This window comes from Parasteatoda tepidariorum, chromosome 9 (assembly GCF_043381705.1).
Source record: "Parasteatoda tepidariorum isolate YZ-2023 chromosome 9, CAS_Ptep_4.0, whole genome shotgun sequence".
Lineage (NCBI taxonomy): Eukaryota > Metazoa > Arthropoda > Arachnida > Araneae > Theridiidae > Parasteatoda > Parasteatoda tepidariorum.
Window position 1 is genome coordinate 126,227 of NC_092212.1, and position 26,797 is coordinate 153,023.

At 30.2% G+C, this 26,797-nt stretch overlaps 1 protein-coding gene across 1 annotated transcript in view; it reads left to right on the top strand.

Moving 5' to 3' along the window:
- Positions 1-5,520: 5,520 nt before the first annotated feature.
- The window catches only part of LOC107453285 (integrin linked kinase), a gene marked incomplete at its 5' end in the record, with an annotated part of 33,466 nt that continues 12,189 nt past the window's right edge, over positions 5,521-26,797 (top strand). The window contains 9 exon segments of the mRNA XM_021144191.3: positions 5,521-5,686; positions 9,701-9,796; positions 9,872-9,968; positions 11,514-11,594; positions 11,706-11,791; positions 13,783-14,014; positions 17,183-17,304; positions 17,386-17,485; positions 26,159-26,289. Of these exon segments, the coding sequence (XP_020999850.1) occupies positions 5,521-5,686; positions 9,701-9,796; positions 9,872-9,968; positions 11,514-11,594; positions 11,706-11,791; positions 13,783-14,014; positions 17,183-17,304; positions 17,386-17,485; positions 26,159-26,289 (1,111 nt within the window).

Sequence of the window (26,797 nt, forward strand, 5' to 3'; positions counted from 1 at the left end):
ACAGGTTGAGTCAGCCCTGCCAGTAGGAAGGACGTGCCATTTCTATTATGAATATATTATTACAGTTTGATTTAGACTATTAATATTCCTTTTTATTTACAAATTAACATTTATTATATTGCACTGGCACTAAAATTAAAATATGTTTTTCAGAAATCAATTATAATAAAAATAAAAATTATACAGCAATTTTTTGCTTTGCGGACCATTTGGCGCCCCTTTGTGAGTAGCGCCCGGGGCATGATGCCCTCCCTTGCCCACCCCTCACTACGCCACTGATGCACAGCAGATTGACCAATGAAGGGCTGCATACCCAAGTATTTAGACAGATATGTTGACAGTAGTTATAGGTAGTAATTGTTATGTAAAGATCATTGTTCTAGGCACTAAATTCTTTTGGTCAGTTAACCTTGTAATATATTTGTATAAAATTAAACTCTTTTACGTATTTAAAATTAAAAACTGATTACTTAAGAAAAAAAAATAGAATCAGAAAATCAGTATCAATTTATTAGATAATTGAATCCGAAATAAATAATATCAATGGGAAAATTCATTTTTTTTTATCACATTACATAAAGCAAAAGTCCATTTAAACATTAATTTTAACATTAAAGAATTTTAATGTTCATAGAATTAAATTTAAAAAAAAATATTCTAGTTTTTAAAATGAATGCAAGTTAAATATTTTAGTTTATAAAAAGTTTGAAGAGTAGAAAATGATTAGAATAAAACCCTTTCAGCTCAACCCTTCAAGTAGGAATACATTCAACATTTAGTGAGAATATACTCCAACTCTAAAACATTTTTTTAAAATAAATTATTAACGTATGATTATTAACATATTATTAAAACGCGTAAATACGAATTGTGATATGTGATTTTTAAATCATGCACTACGAAAAAGTATAGGTTGTGCATGTGTTGTTATTTTTCGATTAAATGACTTTTTTAAATTATCTTTGATTTTCTGTTTGAATATGTGAATCAATGTGTTTTATAACATTTTCCATCATATGAAAGTTAATACCGAAAGCTCAAGATCCTTTAATTAGTAGTTTTCTGACAGATAGATTTATTACTTATGATGTCCAAGATGAAACAATCACACAAATGCTCTACCTGGGGGTCCTACAGGTTTCAAGCCTAAGGCCAATCCTGTGGTTATTAATTGCAAATATAATTTTTGACAGCCAAAGACATCTGCAAAAATCAATAATAACTTTTGCTGATTGCTTTTTTATTTTGATCACTGGTACATTATCAAAGAATCTTGGACCATTGGCTTTTTCCATACTGACAAAATATCTTGTTTGGGAAAAAGAACAAAGTCAGTATTCAAAAAACAGGAGCAATTATATTTCCCAAGTAGAAAAAATACACAAGAAAACCAACAATTAAAATGATCGGTTAAAATATCGGGAATCAACCTTCGATTGATTATTTGGGATTCTAGCCTAACACAGCTAACTATCTTAGCTACCTCATCTCCACTATCTAAAAATATCAAATTTATTCTAAAGTTATCAAATTTCAAGGCAAATGAAACAGAATTTCTGGAGCAGACTGGGGAATTGGCCTGAAGATCGAGAAATTCATCTATAGAAACGGTAGGCTTAGAGTAATTTTATAGGGGGCGGAAATATGGTATAACGAACAGGTCCGGACGTTAAACAGAATCAAGAAAATTGAAAGAATAATTCTATTGGCTATAACTAAAGCATACAGAACAACATTAACTGAATCTTTGCAAGTACTCTCAGAAACCATACTCTTAGATGGTATATTAGAAACTGAAGCAACTTAATCAAACTTCTTTCTACACAACGAAATAGAAATTAATCAGCAAATACCATCTGAAGTACCTATACACCACCCTGCTGAAACAATTTCCATGAAATTCATATACCTCAGAACTGGAAATTTATACTGATGGTTAAAAGCTTAAATATCTGAATAAATTTAGAATATGATATGCCTTCGTAGTCCACTACAATGGAAACGTCATGGACAGCAGACAATTCTTCAGTTTTTAAAGCCGAGCTTTAGACGATTCTCCAGTTTATCTACTAGATAACCGACCAACTAATCAGTGATACAGTAAAAAGTTTCTCAGACTCTCTTACAGGTTACAGGGCTTTTCTAATGCTCATAAAATGGATGGATTACATCATTTCAAGTATAAAAAACAGATGAACTTCAAACATCCAGCTAAATTGGATTAGAGCCCATCAGGGCACATGTGGAAACGAAGAGGCGGATAGATTGATTAAGCAGGCTTGTTAAAGAGAGAATATTGACCTTTTTGACGAAGAATCAAAACATACAATTACGAAAAGACTAACCAAAAAAATCCTTGAACTCCTGGCAAATGAGATGGAGCAAAGCATATACAAAGGGAAGACATACTCACCAAATTTTTGACAAAGTACAGATCAATTATACATTTATAAATTTTTACATAAATCAATTTCTAACCAACCATGGAGTCACATGCATCACATCGAAATAAAATATTTGAAAATCTAAATACTGTAACCTCTATGGTTTGTTGGAAGATCTTGAAACATTCTGATAACCTGTCCAGTTTATAATCAAACACGAAATGCATATTTCCCAAAAGGGTTAAACTGTAACAACCTAATACAGCATTGGAGAACAAAGATAATTTCAAAGGGCATACAAAAAATTATTGAAGGTTCGAGGAAAAGAAAAATGATTCTTTGGTAAAACAAACTTATTTAATGTAATGCATTACTTTTCCAGTTTCATCTACTGTTTCATCCGTATATATACATTATTTCAAAATAAATTATCTTTTGGGTATACTAGTGGATATTTCTTTCTAGAAACTGTTGCAAAGCATTTACAAAACTAATCAGGACTCTGTTATACTTGGTTCAAAATCCCTGATTTTGAAGGCGAGGTTTATTTTCGAGAAATGATATGAATACTTCTATAACCTAATCGCAAATATTCATGTGTCTTTTATTTTGAGGTATAACCTGCCAGATTTCAATAAATTGAAATTTTTATTGAAGTGAGACTTGCCTTCCAACTGATTCAGATACTAAAGTGAATATAAGATTTATCATTATGTCAGAACATTTACATTAATGCATCATTTTTATATTTTTAAACTCAGTGAAACTGTTTGCAAAGACATTATTCATTAGGGATCAATTCACATACACTATGTCTTTAACTAGTTACAAATTTCATTAATTTGATACTGACTTTCACAACATACTTTTACATCTATAAATTTATATTACAGAATATTCTTTAGTTTTAGCTGGGAGCGCTGTAAACAGCACATTTTTAAATCTGTACATTTACACTGAGAGCTTTTTCAATTACAGTTTTGGTGCTATATGTAAGATACTCATCTTTAAATTTTTGTTTTCTAGCTGCTTTGGGAACTTTACTCACTCTTTACCGCTTAGTTAATGATATTATGTTTCATCTTTATATCTGGATGCCTTCATATTCATATATTATGTTCCAATTTTTATCGTGCTTGCCTATAGGGCGTGTAACATCCGTAATTTTATATTATTGAACATTCTTCAGTTGTAGCTAGCTCTGTAAACAACAGATCTTTACAACTGTACATTTACATTGAGAACTTTCTCAATTACACTTTTGGTGGTATGTAAAAAACAGTCATACATATTTACATTGTTTTCTTGCTGCTTTGGGAAGTTTACTGCGTAGTGCATGATGTAGACATGATGTTAAGTTTCATCTTTTCATCTGGACACCTTCACTTGCAATTCTAGTTCATTTATTGTGTTCCAAATTTTATTGTCCTTCCTTATAGAACATGTAACCTCTGTGATTTTGTAGTACAGGACATTTTTCAGTTGTAGCTTGGAGCTCTGTAAACAGCACGTCTTTACATTTACACCCGTGCAACCCAGGGTCACTCTTAAGGTTGTTTCATTTGAAGGCCTCCTTTGTTCATCACAATCTATTCGTTTTCTTGTACTGATAAGATATAGACACGCATTTCATGACTTCAGTATTTCCCGGATGCTCCCTATTGGGGAGGGGCGGGATTAAATTAAATTAAATTGCTACCTTGAACTGGAGATGAATGTATGGTTAGTAAACTCAGTCTGAATAATGATATGACTCTTAAACCAGAAGAAAATTTTGTAAACTTCCGGAGCATTTCTCCACTAATATTAAGTTAATAAGACAATATGTTGGCAGGCTTGATATTCTAGGATGTTTTGTTATTGAAATATGTATTTAAATTTACTAGTAATTTTACTATTTTTTTGTATTTTCTAAAGCCATTAATCGATTTTAGTAATTTAATATTGCAACACAAATAAAGTGTATAAAGGTTGCCATATTTTGAGTCTTATCTTCAGTATTTTATGTTTATAGCTAAAGTTAAATGGTTTTAGTAATTGAATGGTAAATAGCACAAGTCATTTTGAGAACAGTACAAGAATTATTACAATACAGGAGAGAGTAATTTTAAGCTGAGGGGTAAGGAAAAATTGGGAAAGAAGTCGGGAAGTTGCAGTAGTAACCCGGAAGTTTTATTCAGATTTTAACTGTAGTGTCACTTCTGCTTAGCTTAATACAAATTCTCTATAGAAACGTTTTACCATAAGAAAAAAAGTTTTACCTAATAATAAAAAACTGTAAAATTTTGGAAAAGATAGTTATTGAAAAAACAGTGGAGATTTGTTGTTTCCCTGTGAGCCCTTACCACTACGCCCCTGAATTTCTCTGTATTGCTGCAATTCTGTGATGGCACTGAACAGCAAAATGCACTGCCATCAAAGTTGTCAAGAAATATTCCTAATGGCCTTTTAAGGTGAAAAAAAGCACGACAATAAGCTTCAGCACCAACATTTCTCAAAGTGGGATCAACTGACTCATCAATAAAATTTGAAACAATGTTAAGTGCATTTCAGGTAGAGACAGTAGTTACAAAATGTCTAATTGTTAAAAAAACTGTTTTCACTTTTTACATAAATAAGTTATTGCAGTTATTCTTTGTAACTTAGATGTTATATTTTATTCAATTAGATTCATTTGTAGATTATTGTCAATTTTTCTGTGTGGAAAAGTAATTACGCAAAGGTTGGAAGCACATACAAAATGATATGGGGTACAAAATATTCTTAGAGAATTGGTTGTACATATTCAATTGGACAGTCATACCATTTCAGAATTAGTATACTATGACACTTTTACAATATAGTAAATTAATTAAAAGTTTCAGAAATGTATGTGTGGTTACAAGTGATGTAAATGACATTTCACCCATGTTTTATTTAAAAAAAAAAAAAAATTAATTTAAGTATATTGAATGCAATAATACTTAACTATATTTAATATAATTAAGTATTTTATGAGAAACATGCCATTAAATAAGGAAAATAAATAAAATAAAAAAAAAATACTTGAAATTGCAAATTTTAATGTATTGAGAAAATAATCCACAAACTCCTCCTTTTATTATTATAGATGTTCATTTTAATTTTTCATTCTTAGGGATGATCATGGTTTCAGTCCACTTCATTGGGCAGCCAAACAGGGAAGAGCTAACATTGTAGAAATGTTAATCATGAGAGGTTCTCGAATCAATGCAACAAACATGGGAAGTGACACTGCTCTTCACCTGGCCTCAGCTCATGGACACAAAGACATTGTTCACATGGTAACTCTTTTTCACAGATCAGAATTAATTTGTTATTGAAGGAAGTGTTGAAACTGTGGGGCTCAAGTAAAATATTGTGATTTTGATTTTTTTAGACCATAATTTCTTTTTTATTAGTTTAAATTTTGAATTATGCTCTAGAAGTGCATAATTGAGAAAATTTTTTTGCTTTCTTTTTTCATACAGTGAAACCTGCCAAGTTGACCACCCTTGTAAGTTGGGCACTTGCGTAAGTTGACCTCAATTATCAAGAACGAAATTTTTCCTATATAATATAAAGAAGCAAAACCTTTGTAACTTGGCCACCTGTCTATCTTGTATGTTGACCAGGGCCGTAACTACGCCGGGGCAGTCGGGGCACCGCCCCGGGGCCCCGACGATCAAACGATCAAGGGGGCCCCATATGAAGGGACCACGCGAAATTCTTTAAAATAGTTTATATATATATATATATATATATATATACGTAAGAAAAGATTTCAGCTACCAGTCTTTAGCATTTTAAAAAGGATATATGTTCCAAAAACTGGCTATAATTCATTTTCTGGATATAATCGTCGTAGATTTCAACAACGCCAAAGAAAAGTATAGTNTGTGTTAGTTGAAAAGTTGCTCTTCCAGTTGCAATAGTGAGCATTTGAATAAATGAATGCTCTGAAATATGCTTTGATCCTTTATTTATGGTCTTTGATCTTTAAGGGTAGTAAATAAATTTTAAAGTGTTCAAATAATTTTATTTTGTTAAAGTTTTCAAATTACATGTTCTCGTGTTCTGTTATTTTAAGAAATTATATTTATTAAACGCTTCACATGCATAACTAACGAAAGAATTTTTTTAAAAAAATTAGTTAAATATTAGAATTATATGTATCAAATTGAAGTTCAAGATATTCATTTGCATATTTTCTGAATAAATTTTTTAAGTCAAGTAAAAAAAAAACATTCAATTTATAGCAGCGAAAAAGTAAACAATGACCCACCCCCTCTATAAGTTGGCCACTTGTCTAAGTTGACCACTAAAACAATGCACCACAAGTGGTCAACTTACACAAGTTTTACTGTATATGTATAATTATTTCATTAACTTTTCAATTTGGAAATCATACGTTTTTTATCGTAATCATATGTTTGTTTCGAGTAATGCACGTCATATATACTTATTTCTACCACAACCGGTCATTTGCCCGTGAGAACAACTTATTGCATTATAAGGTTATCGGATCAGAAATTACGACGTAATGCATGCTCAACGTATTGCACTCGATTAGTTGTACATTTCTGCAAAGACTGTTGCGTAGTTAGTTCAATCAGAATAACTGTCAATTCAAATTTCAAGAAAGTACCTAAAATTTTAGGTTGGTATGTTTGTGTAAGAAAAAGTGACAACAACTAAATGTTTTGTTAAGTAACTTATATTTTATTTTTATAGCTTTACTTCATTTCTAACTAACTGTTAGTTTTTACCCAGAAAAGTGTTGAAACAATCAAGACAGCACAAGTTCTTAGAAAAAATAATATTAATTATAAGAATTACAATTTTTATATATTCTCATTATTATTAGAATAATTATAAGAATTATGGAAATAACAATAATTAGACGAAATATGTTTGCAGAAAATATACAATGGAAACACCCTGTATATGAAAAAAATAAATTGAGAAATGAATTAAAAATGCTTATTCTTTGTGTTTGTAATTCATAAAAATGGACAATATACTATTTTGTTTAATTATAATAAAGTATTTTTAGTTTATTTCCTACCTAACATCCATATTTGATACATTCAATTGAGAAACTAAGTCCGGTCATTTGACCAACTATTGTAGAAAAAGGTATTAAGTGTTGGTATGTTTAGTGTTAATTTATTTTCTTAATATCTGCTTAAAAATTGATTTAATTAAGGGTATGAAAGAAAAAAATCTGTAAAATTTTTATAGCTACAAAATTTAAAAAGGAAACTATCAGCACACCACATTAATATTTTTAACTTAGTAAGAACCCCCTTAATTTGCAAGCTTATCCTTTTTATATTTGTTAGTCGAAGTATAAATTTTGATTTCCAGTATGTTTAGTCCAATGGAAAAAGCAAATTAATTTATGCATCACTTAATATTTTTATATTAATATTTTTATCATATTTTGATAAATTCTTAGTAATTATATAGTAATTCTTATATAATTTCTCATATATGATTTTTTTAAAAATATTGCATCTTTACTGTTCTAGCTTCTGAAGTGAATAAATTCCATTTTGTAAAAAAATTCTCTTTTATTTTCTATTAAATTTTTTTTCTTCATAAACAACATATTATATTAAAGGTATACACTGTTTCATTGAATAAATGATAGGTTAAATTTGTTCAATCTTCCCTACACGTGGACGACTTCTTGCACTGGCAGCATTTCTCCAAGATACTATAACACTCGTAAATATTCAGTGACCAGATGTTCTAATTTTTCACTGTATGTACAAGTATGACAGGACACTGGTGAGTTTGGCACTCTGTATGTTTTAGGAGAATATTTTTTCAAATTATCTACTGTTCAAAAGAAACTATAAATTTTTAAATCGCTGTATTACTCAGTAGAGCCTGATGTAAAATTTCTTAACTTTTCCCTTTGAGAATAGATTTTTCCCACCATGGTTACCAAGCAACATAATTGCCTGAGGAGAAAAGCAAAATTTGAGTATTCTTATTTCCTGATTGTTTTATGTTCTTGGATTTTTATATATATAAAAATTTTAGGGTTTTTTATATATACATACAGTAGAATCCCAATTATCCANCAAAATCAAGGTGATGCTGACTGTTTTCTTTGATGTCCGTGGAATTGTGCATCGCGAATACGCACATTAAGGACAAACAGTGACAAAGGAGTACTATCAAGATGTTCTCCGGCGACTCCGTGAGGCAGTTCGGCGCAAAAGACCAGACTTGTGGAAGGCGAACAACTGGCACTTGCATCATGCAACGCCTCTGCACATTCATCCCAATTGATCCACACTTTCTTAGCCAAACATGGAATTACAACCATTCGCCAACCTCCCTACTCTTCCGACCTGGCTCCTTGCGACTTCTGGTTGTTTCCAAAATTGAAGACGCCGCTGAAAGGATCCCGTTTTGAGAGTAAAGAAGAGATAATGCGGAACGCGACGACGGAGCTGAACACCATTCCAAAAGAAGACTTCCAGAGGTGTTTCCACCAGTCGAAGGATCGGTGGGCTAAGTGTGTGGAAGCCCAAGCGGCCTACTTTGAAGGGGATTAGGGTCCCAACTCCATCAGATATTTGAAATATTTTTTCTGGTCAAAGGTCGGATACTTTTCAGACAGACCTCGGACAGACAGACATACAGTAGAATCCCAATTATCCGAGCTATTAAATATTTCAAGGATTTTTTTTTTAAAGTTTATTTTCGAAACTACTGCCGAAAAAAAATTTAGAATTTTATTTTACAAACACTCTGGAAAACAACCTAACGGGAAACACGAGATTACCGGTAAAATGATTGTTTATATTGCCAATAATAAAAATCTAGCAAAGATGATGAAGACAGTGACGATGAAAATCAACCTTTAAAAATCTCTCATACAGATGGTTTAAAAGTTATCAAAAGCGCTATTGAATCTATAGAACAACAAGAAAAGGCGACAGCAGCCTTCTTGTTCTCCCTACAAAAAATTGGGAAACATTGCTGCAGAAAAGCGCTAAAGTAATGTAAAACAAATAACGATTAAGGACTTTTTTTAAGTAAAAACTCTTTCATTCACATGCAGTATGCTCCTTTAAGTAAGCTTTTTAATTATGACATGAATTGTATGTGGTATAAATTTTGTATTTGTTAAATATATTACATTTGTACATACTCTTTTTTCTTTCCTTTTTTATACTCTTAGCTTTAACAGAGTTAGTCGTGGTCCACATTAACTCAGATAATCGGGACTCTATGCATATATATATTTAAACTATTAAAATGATTTATATTAAGAATGAACTATTTATGTTTTATAGTTATTGAGAAATAAAGCTGATATAAATGCTGTTAATGAGCATGGCAATACTCCACTACATTATGCCTGCTTCTGGGGATTCCAAGGAATTGCTGAAGTAAGTGACTTTTTATTTCTTATCAAATTTAATTCTTGGATAATTTGACTGATTTTGAATTTAAACACTTTGTAGGATTTAATTAACAATGGTGCTCTTGTGTCCATCTGCAACAAATATAATGAAACACCTCTGGACAAATGCAAAGGCCAAATGACACAAAAACTCTTAGGTAAGAATCACCTTTTACGGTAAAGTGGACTGAATCTGTATAAGGTTAATATATATATTTTTTGCATTTCAAAAATATATATAGGTGAGAAGTTTTTTTTTTGGCCTAACAAGGCTTAATTTTGAATTTTTAAGAAACATGAAAAGTCAATCTGTAAATATATTTTGAAGGAAGCAAATGTTAAAGTTGATTCTTATTATTATGAATAATGCTATTAGTTTTATAATATTTCACATTAAAATAGGCAATTCTTTTCTACCTTTTATTTTCTTCCTGGCTGATAATAAATGATATCACACTTTTTTTACAACATTTCTGACCCCCTCTTCTTTTTTTTTTTACAAAGTGGCACACCTTAACATCCTAACCCCTTTTGTCACATCTTACACAGATGTATGCTAGGAGTTTAGGAACAAAACTCATGTCGTAGATCATACTTCAAATTTTATTTTTGAACTTTCGACTAAGCTTTTAATTTTTGTGAGCATATCAAAAATAATTAGTAAGTTTATTTGTGATTTAAAAGATGAAGAAAATACTAAACAAACAATAAAAAGAAACTTTATCTGCTGAATTTAAATATTTTTTTATTTTAACCAAAATGTGAGATGTCACCCTTGTCATAAACTGTTATAATATCTCAAATCCTCCCCTCCAATCGAGACATCGACTATGGATATTTATTATCAGTTGAAATATAATGATGACTTCTTGCATACATACATGGCAACTTCTTCAACATACAATTAATTAAAGCAGTTATTTAATTTTAATGAATTTTTCTTAAAGGACTTCCTTTGAATTTAACACTAAAAAATTCTTCTATTATTTGATAGTGTAGATAGGGTAATTAATAACTTATACTTCTGAAACAATTATAGAAAAACTATTGAGACTTCTTAAAAGTTTTCATTAAATGATCTAATTTTTTGAAAATACAACCTCATCTAATATTTGTTGTTGTTGCTAATTCCCATCTGGTCTGACGGAGTCACACCAGATCAATAAATCCTTTGACATTTAGGAAGTCTGAAACTAAAAGGGGAGAAGAATGAATGTTGTTCCAGTCCAGCCCTAAACAGTTCAAGATGTGCTCAGGTGATGCCTAGTTTTGTTGGCATTTAGGGCAAAGAGGAACGATCTTTTGATTAGCAGAAAATGTGAGACTTTTCAGGTATCCGCTGGCCAGTCGGGATAAGCAAGTGTTGGTCTGCCTGTCACCAGGAAGAGATAGAGAGAGTCCTGGTCTTTTTGCTTTATACCAGTAGTGAATAGGTGGAAGCAGCCACTTTAGTTTGTTCTGGGCCTTTTGCCTTGCGAAAAGTTCAAGGTATGTTATCTCTGAGGTGGAGGGGACTGGAATATCTAGTCCCTTCATTGCAAGAGTGTCAGCCAACTTGTTTCTGAGGATATCAACGTCTAATATTTGTAAAATTATGTAATAAATGTTTTTTTTTTTTGGTCAAATATAATTTTTATGCTCAAAACTTCTATGAGTTTTGATTGAAAAAATTTTATGTATACAATTTTTTATTTCCATGTTAGAACTGGCAGCACAGCTTGGACAAGATACAAAGAAAATTCCTTACAAGGATCAAAGTTGGCTTGGAACAAAAACTCGATCAAGTATTTATCTCACTTTTAGTTATCTTTATTTTATTTATTTATCTTTTTTTGTACTGAAAATAATTCACGTAAAGCTAAATTTTTGTTTTAAGTGTTTTTAATGTTTTGTAGGAGATGCTACTTTATCTCGCCACTCTGGAATCAATTTAAAAGAAATCAGTTTCCAGTTTAAACTCTCTGTCACACCCTCAGGAGAAGTATGATAAATTTGTTGGTGTGATTTTAAATATTGTATAATTTAAAATTGTTTAGGTATTAAACTTTGAAAGTTCAGGCAATATAGTAATAAGCTACTCTCCTAGTTCTATAGATTCCTGACGATTCTCTGGAATTTCCACTTGATAACAGCATAATTCAAAAATCTTTTATTGCTTACATTGCAATTGTGTTGACTGAATAATTTGATAATGTGGCTTATCGTTGTATTGCCCCAAACCCTACATTTATATTGATTTAAAACTGTACTGGCTTTTTTAAAGTAGTAAGAGAGAGTGAGGGTAATTTTGTATTTAATTTTAAGTACCTAATATACTAATTATTTAGTAAAGATGCTAGTATTTTTATTGAAGTTGGACTGCTTAAAACAGGGGTCCCAAACCTTTTTGTACCTAAGAGTAAATACCAGCATATCGGTCCAATGGTGGCCACCATTTATTTTTTTAAGATAAATTTATAGTTGGTAGACATACACACTGCATATAATGCACAAAAAAATTTAATTTTAAAAATTAATTTAACATATGGTTATAATTAGCATTATTATTCTTGTGTAAAATAAATGATTACTAAATTGATTGCAAAACATAAAAAGTAAAAAATTATTTATAAAATATATAAAATACAGTCAATGTGATCTTTGACATTGCATTTCACTGGCCAGCGCTTCATAATTGAGAATATGATGAAATTCCTGCTTGCGAGCAATCGTCAAGGTGTTCATCTGTAAGTCGTGATTTTATTTTGAATTAATGATATTGTCAAAAACAATGATTCACACAAGTATGTGGAACCAAAAAACGACTTTAATTTATATGCTGCTCTTTTTAAGAATGGAAATTTGAATGGAACACTGAAATATTTTAAGAATGGAACACTGAAATATTTTATGGTTGGGCACAAGCAGCAGACGCACCTAAACGGATTGATGGGCGCCATGGTGAACGAGGGCATAGGGTTAGGGACCCCGTGCTGAAACTAATACCATGTTCGAAACAAAAGCTACCTCATAAATAGTCGTTTTTATTGGGAACAAGAAAAAAAAAGATTCTACATTTTTATATTGTAAGGATGGTAGTAATCATAGTCAGAAAAATAAATGCTAGTTTTATTTTTAGCTCTTATTACAAGCACTTAATACTATACAATAATAATTTTCATATTAAAAGTGTAATATTTCAATTTTATTTTTCTGGTGACCCTTTTTTTAGTTATCAGACAAATAAAGTTTAAATAGCTGATTTAATCACCTGTCATAAGCTTGCTTATCCTAATTTTATGTGCTACAGTTATTTTTTTTTTATCTAAATGAAACTAATTTTAAACATTATTATAATCCTATTTTACAGTTCTTAATAGTTATAATTTTGTATTAAAATATCTTGTGAATATTTAATTGACTAGACTGACAACAAAAAATATGCAATATGAGCCCTTTGAAATCTGCATGTAAATAACATAATTTTTTTTTTTGTAAATTTTTAAGTCATATCAAAAAATTATAACTCCTCTCTTAATATCATAAAATATGACATTTATAAATAATAAGAAAGGACTTGATATTTTTTCAAGCTAGTTTTAATCAATATTAAATTTGGTGAATCTTATTAGTGCTGAGTTTTACTCCAATGTATGTAAGTGTAAAAGCATTTCATTGTTAGCAACATTTTTATTTCAAAAACCATACAAGCTTTATATTATATGCTATTTTAAACTAAACTCATCTTAATGGATTTCATTATAAGGTAATCTATACTTAATCTATGCATATAACTTGTTTAAAAATATCTATTTTTATAGCGAAATGTAAATAAAAAAGTGAAATAAATAAAATGAACAAATTATTAAAATCAATCAATAAAAAAACAAAGAGTAAATAAAGCCTTCAAGCAAATAAATCAAAACAAACAGCCTTACTAAGCAATATTTATAAAATTGATTGTCTCTATTTAAATGATAATTCCTGTTTTAGACTTGGCGTGGTCAGTTCCAGCACAATGACATTGTAGCCAAGATACTAAATATTCGAGAAGTAACTCCTCGTGTCACTAGAGACTTCAATGATGAATATCCGCGCTTAAGAATTTTCTCCCATCCGAATGTTCTTCCTGTTATCGGTTGTTGCTGTCACCCTCCCAGCCTGATTCTCATTAACCAGTACATGCCTTTTGGCTCACTATATACCGTGCTTCATGAAGGAACAGGTCTGTTTCTTTTTTTATTAATAGTTATGGGTGCCCACTTCGAGAGAGGGTGCACCTAATGAACTAAAAATTATATTTTGCCTTAAAGTGATAATTATTATTTTAAAAAGCCATAACTAAGGCTTCTTATGTGTCATAGTATTAAATACATTCCCTTTCATAAAGTAAGCACAGTCATAAATTAAGCACAGTTTTCTGCTTTAATTAACTAATTAGAAGATACAGCAAAAGCAAATAAAACGAAAAGAAAATTAAACAAAAAGGACACTTGAGAAATCATTGTTTTTTACTTTTGGCTCTTGCCTTATTTAATTAAAGATGCTTTTTATTTTTTTTAATGTAAAGTTTAATTTTACAAAAAATTTTTTTTTTTGTTGTCAGAAATTTTTGGTTTAATTGCTTAAATTTAATACTTGAATTTTGATTTGCAATTGTAAAAATATTTTTCAGAAATACTTGGAGAAAATTTTTTATTTCCACATAGTTTTTGAAATATTACAATGAAAAATTTTCCTAGTTGCACCTCCTAAGAAAGTTTGTATAAGGGCTCTTGTTTGTAATTGTATTTTATGCAAATATGTCCATACATTTTTAAGCGATTATGTACAGTTCAAATAATAAAAAAAGAACACCTTAATAATTTTCTATCGTATGATCAGTGCAGTATGACTTATCACTTTCTTTCTATTATATTACTTTGAGGGTGTGCCAATTTAGTGAGTGATGATTATTCGAGTTCAGTACTGTTTTCATGCATGGACACATCCGGGCGGTGCCGGTGACCCTGGCACTCAGGGGGACCTTGAGAATCTTACTTTTTATAAATTCTATTAAAAAAAGCTAAGTATTAACAACATTGCCTTATATATTTTTTTAAGATAAATATATTCTATTGTATAAAGTCAGTATTTCGTTTTTATTTCGACAAATAGTGATTGATTATCGTGCAAACACCAATAGTTTGAATAGTTTCTCACCAAGAAAACTTTAACAGGCAACCAAAATCTATTTTTCTACATTTCAAAGGAAAATTTAAGGTACTAGACTCTCACTTAATGTTCAATTTGTGCCTGCAGGGTTCGTATGCTCCTGGAAAAAATTAAAATATTTTACTAATTTTTTTCCAGGTGCGTATGAATCTGGTCCTGTCTTTTTCTTACTTCAATTGTCCTCATTTTCAAAAACAAGAGGAAGTCCCAGGGACCCTCTTTGGCAAGTAATAAAAAGAACACAGCCATAAAAAGTCCAAGACTCTATTCATATGAAAGTGTACACCTCTAAAGCATTGTTTTTTGAAGATGCACCTCTTCCTCTGTGCAACATCACCCATCTAAATTCCATGGATGAGTGTTTAAATAGAAAGAAGGGGGGCAATTTCACGAAAAGGGGATGTCTCGCTGATGGACAAGGCATAGGCTTTAAAACTAGACCAGTAGCAACAGAGAAACTATAGCGTTTTTATTTTGTGATTTTCATTTATTTATTTTTTAAATCTTATCTTAAAAATATTTTTCTTAAATTGTAGGTATTTAAAAATTTTTGAGAGAAAAATTAATTGTTCTGAGAACTCCTCAACAATTTTTATTTGCTCAGATTGTTAAATTTAAATAAAAAATTATTAATATAAAAGATTCAAAATATTTTATTGTATTAACAAATTGTTGACCGATGACAAGTTAACTTGTTATTGCCTTTTGGCGATATGAAATAGTTCAAAGTTTAATTTGATTTCATGCATTATAAATAAAATTTTTTGAAGTCTATTTAGAATGTTTTACTTTACTACCATATCCAATAACAAAATAACAGTCTTTGACATAACATAGTTTCTGTGTAAAATTGCCTTTCAACAAAGTGTTAATACAGAATTGGTACCACAGGTTTTCAATTATATTAGGATAAAATTTAGATCTAATCATTTTACAAGGTTACCACCATATCTTCATCCTTAAAATTGTTTTTAGAACTTTTTTTTTTAATTATTAGCTTACTATAAAAACTCGTTAAGTATTTTTAGCCAAGGAGGTTAATGGTTAATTTTATCAATAGTTTGAAAAGTTAAATCTTAATACTCCCTTAGAATTTTAAATAGTGATGAAGTGCTTATTATGTTAATTGCATACGTTGAGTGAATACAATTTGACATAAAAATTAATTGAAAGTATATATAATTTACTAAAAAGGATGTGTCACTATTTACCGTTTAATAAATATACGATGGTGATAAAATATCTTTTATCATAAAATATGTATAAAAATAACAAGAGAAAAATATCTTTTGAAGCTTTTCAAAATTATGTTTGTGTATTTTTTTGTAATTCAAAAAATTATGTAATTCAGAGATACATGTTTGCATCAAACATTTTCCAAATAATTTCTATAATTTTTTTAATGTTGTTAAACCAAAAGTTTTTCGTCCATTTATATTTAGAAAAATAATACATTGTACGAAGATCATGCTTTGTTTGAAATGTAAGTGTTAAAAATAGTTAGGTTGTATTATTTTTTATTTATTTTTTCATTTTGTATAAAAATATTTTTTTTGAGTTACACAATATGAACTATCTCTTCATATCATTATCTCTATATCTTCATATCATTTCTCTATCTATTATAACTATCTCTTCATATATCATATCATATCATTAACTTCAAAAATACAACTAAGTGACATCTCTTTTAAAATACAATTATTTTTCCCAGTAAAAGCTTAATGAAAATCTGTTAAGTAAGAAATTTTTTTCTAAAATTTTAGTTAGTAGAATTTTTATTCTATTTTATTTTTTATTTTTGAATAAAAGTTTAGGTTACTTTAAATTTTTGATTATCTGTAGGTGCGCATTAAAATTGTTTATCACTTGCACTTTTTACACATTTATTTTAAATTAATAACACAATTTAATGCTTTCTAAAAAAGAAAAAAAGCAAGAAATGTTTCTTTTTGCAGAACTTTTACTTTTTAACCTTCTTTAAAAGTTTGAAAAAATTTTACATTAATAAACAAAAAAAAAAAAAAAAAAAAAAAAAAAAAAAAAAAAAAAAAAAANAATAAAAAAAAAAAAAAAAAAAAAAAAAAAAAAAAACCCAATATTAATAGTAACAGTCATAAAAAAACATGAAAACAAACTGTTAGAGTATGCTTTCCTCTAAACCTCTGTTCATACATAGGTATAGTTGTTGATACAGCACAAGCTATGAAATTTGCAATTGACATCTGCAGAGGGATGGCTTTTCTGCACACTCTTGATCCTCTCATACAGCGACTGTACTTAAGCAGCAAGCACGTAATGGTACATAGTTTAAATTTACACTATTAGGTGTGTACACTATATGGTATTCCACTGATTTATTTATGATCTTTGTTATTACAGATCGATGATGATCTCACAGCTAGAATAAATATGGCAGATGCAAAGTTTACATTTGAAGAGAAGGGTAAAATGTACTTTCCAGCTTGGATTGCACCAGAAGGTATATTTTTATTTATTTATTTATTCTTTAAGTATTTTTCTTTTTGTTGTATTGATATGTCATTCTGTTTCCTTCTGATTTTTTTTTTCGAAAAAAAAAGCAAGAAATCTTTAAAAAAAATATTTTTGATTGTGGGGAAAATTAAAAGAATTTAACAATAGTACTTTTCATATTAAAGTTTGAAGTTAAGTGTCTGCCACAGATTAAAATAATTTTCATTTTGAGGACTTTTGCTTTTATAAAGTGGCTGATTTTATAAATTGATGTATTTACACGTAGGGAAAAAGGTTTTAAAGTTAAATTTTGAAAATACAATAAAAGCTAAATTAATTGCCTCGATAATATATTTTTTAAATGTTCTCTCATTTAATATTTTGATTAAACGTAAGCTATATTTTTTTAATTTACTGAAGGATTTTAAAATATTAGCTTATTGTTTTTTTGAATAGCTGAATTTTAAATTAAGAAATCAAAATTGTTTAAGAGTTTATAATTTGTTTTATTAACTTTTAAAACTATATTGACTGTCTAAGATAAATTTGTATACATTTCAAATTTATCCCTAATACTCAAATCTTGCTATTTCGGCATTTTGCTGGCTAACAGTAGATTGAAAATGAGTATGAAAATGAGTAATTGTGAGTGTAATCCTTTGAGTAATTGACGCGGTTAGTCATATGTCACTTCACAATGTCACTTCCCCCAAAGTGTTCCAATAGTAAAATGGGAACGAAGTTTTAACATTGCGTTTCTTGTTGAAACAGAAGTGACATATGTTTTTCATTTAATTTTAATAACAAAATAGTTTGTTCAAATATATTAAAAAGCTGGTTTGGATACAAAATAATCGGTTCTATATTATACCATCATTCAGTTTAGTTTAAGGCTTGTTAAATTGTAAAAAATGAAAGATTAATTTTGAGTTTCGCTTTATTATGTGTTCGGTTACGAAAGATGGTTACATTTTATGGCATTTTTCGCCATCATACAAAGTTTAACTTCTAGCTTGTTTTTTGTCAAATTTATTATTGCTTTAATTTTTTTGTTACTGAACCAAAATTAGTTGAGTGAGACAAAAAGGCTGTTGAAACTATTCATGTGGGTTTGTAGCACAAAAATAATTAAAAATGTAAACACAAATCAATCATAATAGTAAGCAATAGGTTATGCATAGTTATGGGCTCTTTAAGTTTTTTAAGGAGATATTACTTTAAAAAAGTTTTTTAACAGCTGAAGACTGCATGGTTATCTGCTCCTTTTTTTGCTGGATAATTTTTTACAAATTTAACATAAATTTTTCAAACCTTTAAAAAAAAGAAATGGTATATTAGAGGTTGCAAGCTAATGTAAAAGAAATATTAGAGGTTGCAAGCTAATGTAAATGTAAAAGAAAAAAAAGAAGTCTAATTCGACTAGCTCATTATAGAGAATATAAAAACATCACGCTTTGCTAATCTAGTATAACAATATATACTCAATTTCAAATAAAAACATTATTAATTATCAGTAAATAAACTATATTTCATATGCCTGAAAATGTTGGTAATTCCGGAGTAGCTTCGAGTTCATGAATTTATAAATGTTTTCATTATTAATTACGGTTAGATGTTATTAAAAATTTTTGATGCACAAAATATTTTAAAAACACAGTTTATTATTAATAATTTAATTTTATAACTACACAGTTTCTCATATTATGACAGTTTTGTGAAATGTAACAACAAGTTAGCTTTATATAAGTATTAAAAAGTGATACTGTACTAAGTATAAAGGAACATAGTGCTTTGTTTCTGTTTGTAAATTGATTACTTAATGACGCACAATGCATTTAAGTGCTGTATGAGGCATTAATATTACTGGGAATTTGTAATAGCCCTCAAAGAATTCAAAGAAATATCTTTCTTCTTTGTCAGCGCAACAGTCCCTTGCAGGCATTGGCTGCCTCAACAGCTGACAAATGCCAGCGCCTCCTATCCATGGGAACTCCCTTCCAATTTCCGATCTTTAGGGTTTTCAAATCATTTTCGATGACATTGAGCCATCTAGTAGGGGGTCTGCTTCTGGGACAAGACCCCTCAGGGAAAGAAATATCACATCATTTATTTACATAAAAAAAAAAAATCCTCATATATTGTATATGAATATAGACTAAAGTAAAACAATTGTTGTTTGTCTGCCAGTCATGTATTGAGGATTAAAATTATTGTAATAGGTAGCAGTCCAAGTACAAATGATGGGAAATAAATAATATCCCGCTGAAAGGTTATCTGTCTTCATTCTGCTATTGTATTTCAGATAATGTATTTTGATACTGCAAGTGAGAATCCAGTTAAAATTAGATGGTTATTAAATATGATAAGTTATAAACAAGTTTCTTTTTTAACCAATTAATTACATTCGAATTGAACTGTTATAGACCAAATACACACCGATTGAACTGTTACAGCCTATTTTTAATTAATTAATATTTATAATTCATTTCCTTTCGTTTGAGCTTTATATATTGTAAATTAAAATTTTTTATGCATTAACCTTCAACGCAATACAGTCAGACCGTCAGAATAACAACAGTCTTAGTTTAGCCTAAAGATTACTAAAATAACCAACATTTTAGGACGGTGTCTTTCAAAATATATGTAACTTTTTATTATATTTAGAATCCTGGATACTTCATATGAAGAATAATCTCAAACAGTTTTATTTTGAGAATTCGTAATGTTTTTGTTCTGCAGTGGATTGCGATGTGTATAAAAGTCAAATTATTTTTGGACTGTAACGCTTTATTTTAAGGTTGCGCTGGTAGCACTGCTTAGAGACAAATGCAAGCGTGTATGCTCTTTGGTTGTTTTACATTAACTGACTCTTGGCTCTAAAAAATAAAGCCAAGAAGCCAACGGGCATAGCAACATATCGGCCCGCGTTGCAATATCCATGATATTCAACTCAATCGTTCAAATTTTAAAATAACACACACAAATAACAAGGAGGGCAATTATGACATATCAAGTAAAAAAAAAAATACATTTAGATTATAAAACAAGAACACAACAAATCAACTAACATGACAGGATTAAATCTTTAAAAAAATATACGGATATTTCATGTTAAAATCACTACAATGCTTGAAATTCACTTAGTAGATTAAATTAACTTTAGTATTTTGACAAATGAATGCAATTAGTGAATTTTTAAAGCACAACAAAGTTTTTAACTTACATTATCTTCAATAGGAAGTAGACAAATTTTAGAAATAGATCTTTTAAGTGGTCCAGATTTGGTATTTACTATTACAACTCAGACCTTTCCATCAGAACCAGAAATAGTTTTATGGATTCTTCCCATCATCCATTTAAAAGGGGGCAAATTGTCCTCCTTAATAATAGCCATATCATTTTTCTTAACATTATCTTTAGAAAAATACCATTTTTTACGTTGTTGCAAATGATTAAGATAATCTACAGATCAACGTTTCCAAATTATCTGTATCATTTTTGACAGTTTACGCCAATGAGACAATCTATTTTCGGGCTCATTGATTAAAATTGGTTCTGCAATAGTATTTATCGGTCGACCTATGAGAAAATGGCCTGGGGTAAGGGGCTCATAATCAGAAACGTCCGATAACAAAGGGGAAATCGGACGGGAATTTAAAATTCCTTCAATTTGGGTAAGTACAGTAAGAAATTCTTCGTAATTAAGTCTAGCATTAGCAACAGTTCTTTTCAAGTGATGTTTGATTGACTTTACTCCTGATTCCCATAGACCTCTGAAATTTGGAGCATGAGGGGACAAAAATTTTCATGAAATATTCTCTGAGGATAAGTAGTTAGCTAAATATTCATTAGGAGATGTTAATAGTGATGCAAGTTTCTTTAACTCTGTATTAGCACATGTGAAATTAGTAGCATTGTCGCTAAAAATACAAGAGCTTTTCCCTCTTCGAGAAAAGAAGGGTTTTAAACATGCAACGAAATCTTGGGTAGATAAATCGAAAACAATTTCTAGATGTATGGCCTTCGTAACTGAACTAATAAAAATAGCAACATACACCTTATGTAAATTTCCTTTTCTTTGATTCTTGTATTTAATAAGGAAGAAACCACAGTAGTCTACTCCTGTATTGTTAAAAGTTAAATTAGGAGTTACACGTTCAGCGAGCAAATTTCCCATTAATTGTTCTAAATTAGTAGGTTTGTGGCGAAAACAACTTAAACAGTCATGAACGTTTTTTCTAGCAAAATCTTTTCCACCCATGGGCCAGTAAGCTTGTCGAATAAAATGCAATAAAGCTTGCGGCCCTGCATGAAGATTTTTTAAAAGGTAGTAAGAAAATATCATTTTAGTTAACTTATGCTTTTTGGGAAGCAAAATTTTATGTTTTGAATCATGGTCAATGCTGGCATTTGTCAAACGTCACCAACTCTTATTAATCCCTTGTCATCAATAAGCACATTTAAATTTCTCACCTGACCTCCATTTTGATGCGTTTTAATCTCATTCTCAAAAAATGACTTTTGTGTTATCTTAAGCAATTTGATCTTACCTTCTTGAATTTCCTCCTTACTAAGTGGACCTGTAGAGCGGTCTTTATAATTTCAATTGTGATTGAATCTGAAAATGTAACTAAAAACTCTAATTAGTTTAAGATAACTATTACTAATATTAAAAATCACAGATATCAAATTTAAATTAATGTTAGTTTGTGTCTTTAGTTCAGTTAAATATAGTTCATTAGAAGTTGTGTCGATGCTTTGTTCATTATCTGGATAATTATTTGCTTGGATCAGGGATCCATTCCACCATAAATCTGATAAGGAAAGTTCTTGAGGATTCAAGCCACGGGAAATGAGATCTGCTGCATTGTTATGAGTAGAAATATGTCTCCACTGGTAGTTCTGAGACAGTTTGGATCTTGGAGACTCGGTTTCCAACAAAGTTTTTAAGCTGGTGAGTTGGCATTTTAATCCATGCAAGTGCGATGGTCGAGTCTGTATGCAAAACGACTTCGTCAATGTTCATTTTAAGGGAATTATAAATCTTTCTTAGAAGTTGAGAAAGAAGTAAGCAAGCTGATAGTTCTAAACGTGGTATAGAAATGACTTCAATGGGTGCAACATGAGATTTGCTCGAAGTAAGATGGCAAGTGGCTTGGGCAATATATATAAACTACAGCTCCATACTCTAATTCCGAGGCATCAGCGTAACCCATTAAAACAGTTTTTGTGAAAAAGTCTGTTAAAATGTATCTATTAATGCAAATAGTTTCTATATTTTGCATAAAAGATGCAAAATTAAGCCACTGACCTGCAATTTGTGGTGTAAGTTGATCTTCCCATGACAGTTTATGTACCCACAATTTTTGGAGAAACATCAGGTTGAAACAGGTTGCAAAAGGCCTAATGGGTCATACAGTTTTGCTATAAAACTCAGCACTTCACGCTTAGCTAATTTGGTGGTCATTTTTGGGATGGACACTTTAAACGTAAATTGATCCTCAATTGAATTCCACCTTACATCCAAAGTCTTGACGCTTGCATCCACTTCTGATACAAAATCATGCTCTGCTGGGACACCTATAAATAAACTGTTCCTTAACTCCCTTGAATTAGAGTTCCACTTATGAAGAGTCATTCCACAAGTTGCTAGAATATCATTCAGCTGTTGTTGCAATTTCTGAGCACCTTCTAAACTTTGAGCACCTGAAACGATGTCATCCATGTACATATCTTCCAAAAGAACTAATGACGTCAGTGGAAATCGTAATTCATCTTTAGCCAACTGCTTGAGAGTTCTGATAATGAGAAATGGGGCACGAGCAGTTCCGTAAGTGACTGTCTTGAGTCTGAATGTTGCAGGTTATGCTTACTCTGCATCTTTCCAAGCAATTCTTAGAAGTTCAATCTATTTTGATTTGTCGAAACATCTTTTGGATGTCTGCCATGAAAGCGTATTTATGTTTACGAAATCGGGTCATGATTTCGAGAATGTCCTCGTTCACGTCCCCCTTCAAAATGACATCATTCAAGCTTACACCTGTTGAGGTACTTGATGAAGCGTTGAGTACAACACGTAACTTAGTGGTTGTCTTCTCAGGACGATAAACACCGTGATTTGGGAGGTAATAGGTAATTTGACTACCTGACAAATTGATTTCATTATCATCATATTTTTCTATATGTTTCATGTCTAAGTACTCCTGCATAAATGATTTGTATAAATCTTGCATTTCTTGATTTCTGGGTAATCTTTTCCATAGTTGATTCAGACGTCGCACGGCTAAGTCTTTGGACTCCCTAAATGCTCAACGTCCTTAACTGGCATCTGTACGATGAATCGTCCACTCTCATCTCTGCGATAAGTATTCTGAAAATGTGATTCATAAAACTTTTCTTCTTCACTTTGAATTTTTATTCTACAGTCTATATCCTCTATTCTCCAGAATTTTTCTAAGCAGTCTTCGACTTCTGTTTGAGTAGTTAGGAGAACGCAGTGAATTTCTGGGGTGCGGGAATTTATTGCTCCAGTTGCAATATATCCAAAAACAGTATTGCAAAACACCAAATCACTGTTTGAAATGCGGATATCTCCAACCTTGATTATTTCAAAAAATACCTCCGCACCTAAACGCATATCTATTCTTCCTGTTACCATGAAATTAGGATCTGCTAATTGTTGCGGAATTACTAACTTATCTATTCTGAAGGATGTAACAGGAAGAAAATTGGTAATTTTGGATACCACTAAAAAATCAAGAGTTTTCAAAAAAGATCTATTACCATTACAAATTGTAGCTTGTATTTTTGAACTTATTGTAGTTTAATTTCCGCCCAAACTCGAAACCCGAAAATTCATTTTTTCTTGCGGTACTCCTAATTTATTAGCGAAATTAGCTGTGCAAATATTCGACATGCTGCCTGAATCTAATATCGCCCAACATTGCATATAAGATCCATTTAAAGGATTTAAAACGCAAATTAAAACAGTCGGAAGTATCGCTGTTTTGTTTTTCGAATTAATACAAGATAAAGAAGCAGAAACGATTTCATTTTGTTGACTATTAAAAACCGGGATTTTTGGGATTGCGGTCATGACCCTGAGAAGAAGCCGAAAACGCAGAGTTATTTATAGTCTCGCGTTTTTTATGAAGTAGTGTATTATGCTTGGACTGGCGTATGTTGCATAAATGTTTCGATTTGCAATTTAATAATTTGTGTTGACTGCTTAGGCAATTAAAACATAATTTATGTTTTGATACCAGCTCACTTCTCTGATGACTATTCAATTTCAAAAAAGAATCGCACTTAAAGATAGGACGATTCATTTTACACAAAATGCATGATTGAGTGATACTTTTATTAATTAGAAATGTTTTTGTTTTAGGTTTTGTTTTCACAATTAGAATTTCAGAGAAAGATTAAGATATTCAGATAATGAATTAGCTTAATGTGCTATGTCTATTTTTTAAACAGAAAAAAAAAAGCATTTTTTTGTATGAACCATTAAGTTTAGTGGGAAGTGCCATTTTAATAATTCCGTTCTAGACAATGTTTCAAACATTGAGAGGATGAGGATCTACGTCATAACCTGCATTATCACAAGCCCCTTCTATTATCATTGACATTGCACGTTGATAGGAATTCAAATTAATTATTAAACAGTTTTTATTTGAACTGTTTTGCACTCCTCCCTTTTTTTAACAGTTTAATTTCACAAAGAAGTGTAATACCTACCAACAGTGTTTCTTTTTTTTTTTTTTTTTTTTTTTTTTTTTTTTTTTTTTGTTGTCTATATGCTACACATCTCTCAAAACTTGAAGAAGGAAAAAATTTGAACAATCTAACTATAACTATCTTAATCTTGATTGCATGAAATTGCGAATATGATTTTATTAACATGTTTTGATATTGCAATGATTATGTTCTTACAGATTTGATTTTAAAAAATGACTGATCTTATTAACTAGTGATTTCATTAGTGACGACCATTGTTCTTTTAGTCTTCAGTATTGAATATCCTCTATTTTTTTATAACATTGCACTTTTATAAATGATTTCCATAGTAATGCAAAAACAAATAGAATTATGAAAGTGGAGCATAATTTTGATAATTGTTGGATAAAATTGCAATTTCTCGTCTGCAGGATATGAAAATGCACAATTCTTTTACAAACATGAAACAGTGAAAAGTACTTAACTTACGTTCTCTCAAAATGCAGGACGATAATTTTTTTTAATTGAATTTTTTAATAAATTTGTCATTGCATACTGTTTTTTTGTTTTTATGGCAGAGAAAAATATTTTTATTTAAAATGAATTGCGTTATTATTATTATTTTGTTTATAACATTTAATTTTTATGTTTTTTTGAAAAGTTTTTACTATTTCACAATTTTTTCTGTTAACTTTGTTTTTTTCTTCTTTTAAGTGATTCTTAAGATGTAATTTTTTTAAATAAATAAGTGCAAAAAAAATAATAGCTTTTAACTCATTATTATTATTAATAGAAAATTATTTTAAAGGATTACAGAACACAGCAAATCATATTTTTTGAACACATAGTTTCATGAAATAACTTCAAATTTTTTTTTTTCTATTTGGAGTTCAGGAATTTTTATCCTATGAGTAGTGAGGCTCTGAAAACAGTTTGCTGAATGAGTTTTTTATTGTTCTTGCAGCTCTTCAGAAAAAACAAGATGAAATTAATGTGAAGGCTGCAGACATGTGGAGCTACGCCATCTTACTCTTTGAATTGGCTACTAGAGAAGTCCCCTTCTCTGACCTGACTCCCATGGAAATTGGAATGAAAGTATGCATATTTGTCAATATGTATAAAATTAATTTTAGATGCTATTAAATGCAAGAAAAATCTTATATACTATTTATTGCTTTAAATATGTTAATCATGGGTGCAAGTCTTCCGTCCCCAGGACGGATTTCCATCTTTCGAAAATGTCCGCGGACGGAAGAAAGACGGAATCAAGACTGACTCGAAGACGGAAATCGGAATTTATTTTTTCTGTCCTTAAAAATACTTTTTAGGTCTACGTTATTGGTCTACTTTCTTATGTCCTGTTGTTATTTTATTAAAAGACATGAATAAATATTTTTTGTACAGTATTTAAACCAAGGATGAAAGACTTCCGCGAAAAAGCGGAAATCCACTTTTTTTTTCTTCCCAATTTTGAAAATTTCCGACCATGTTCCAAAAACTAAAATTTTTGGGAAGTCCTATTGGAGAAACCCAAGCCGCCCGAACGATAGTCGGATTACCGCGACTTCTGCTATAGAGTGGAAAGGAGTCTAAGCGTTTCGTT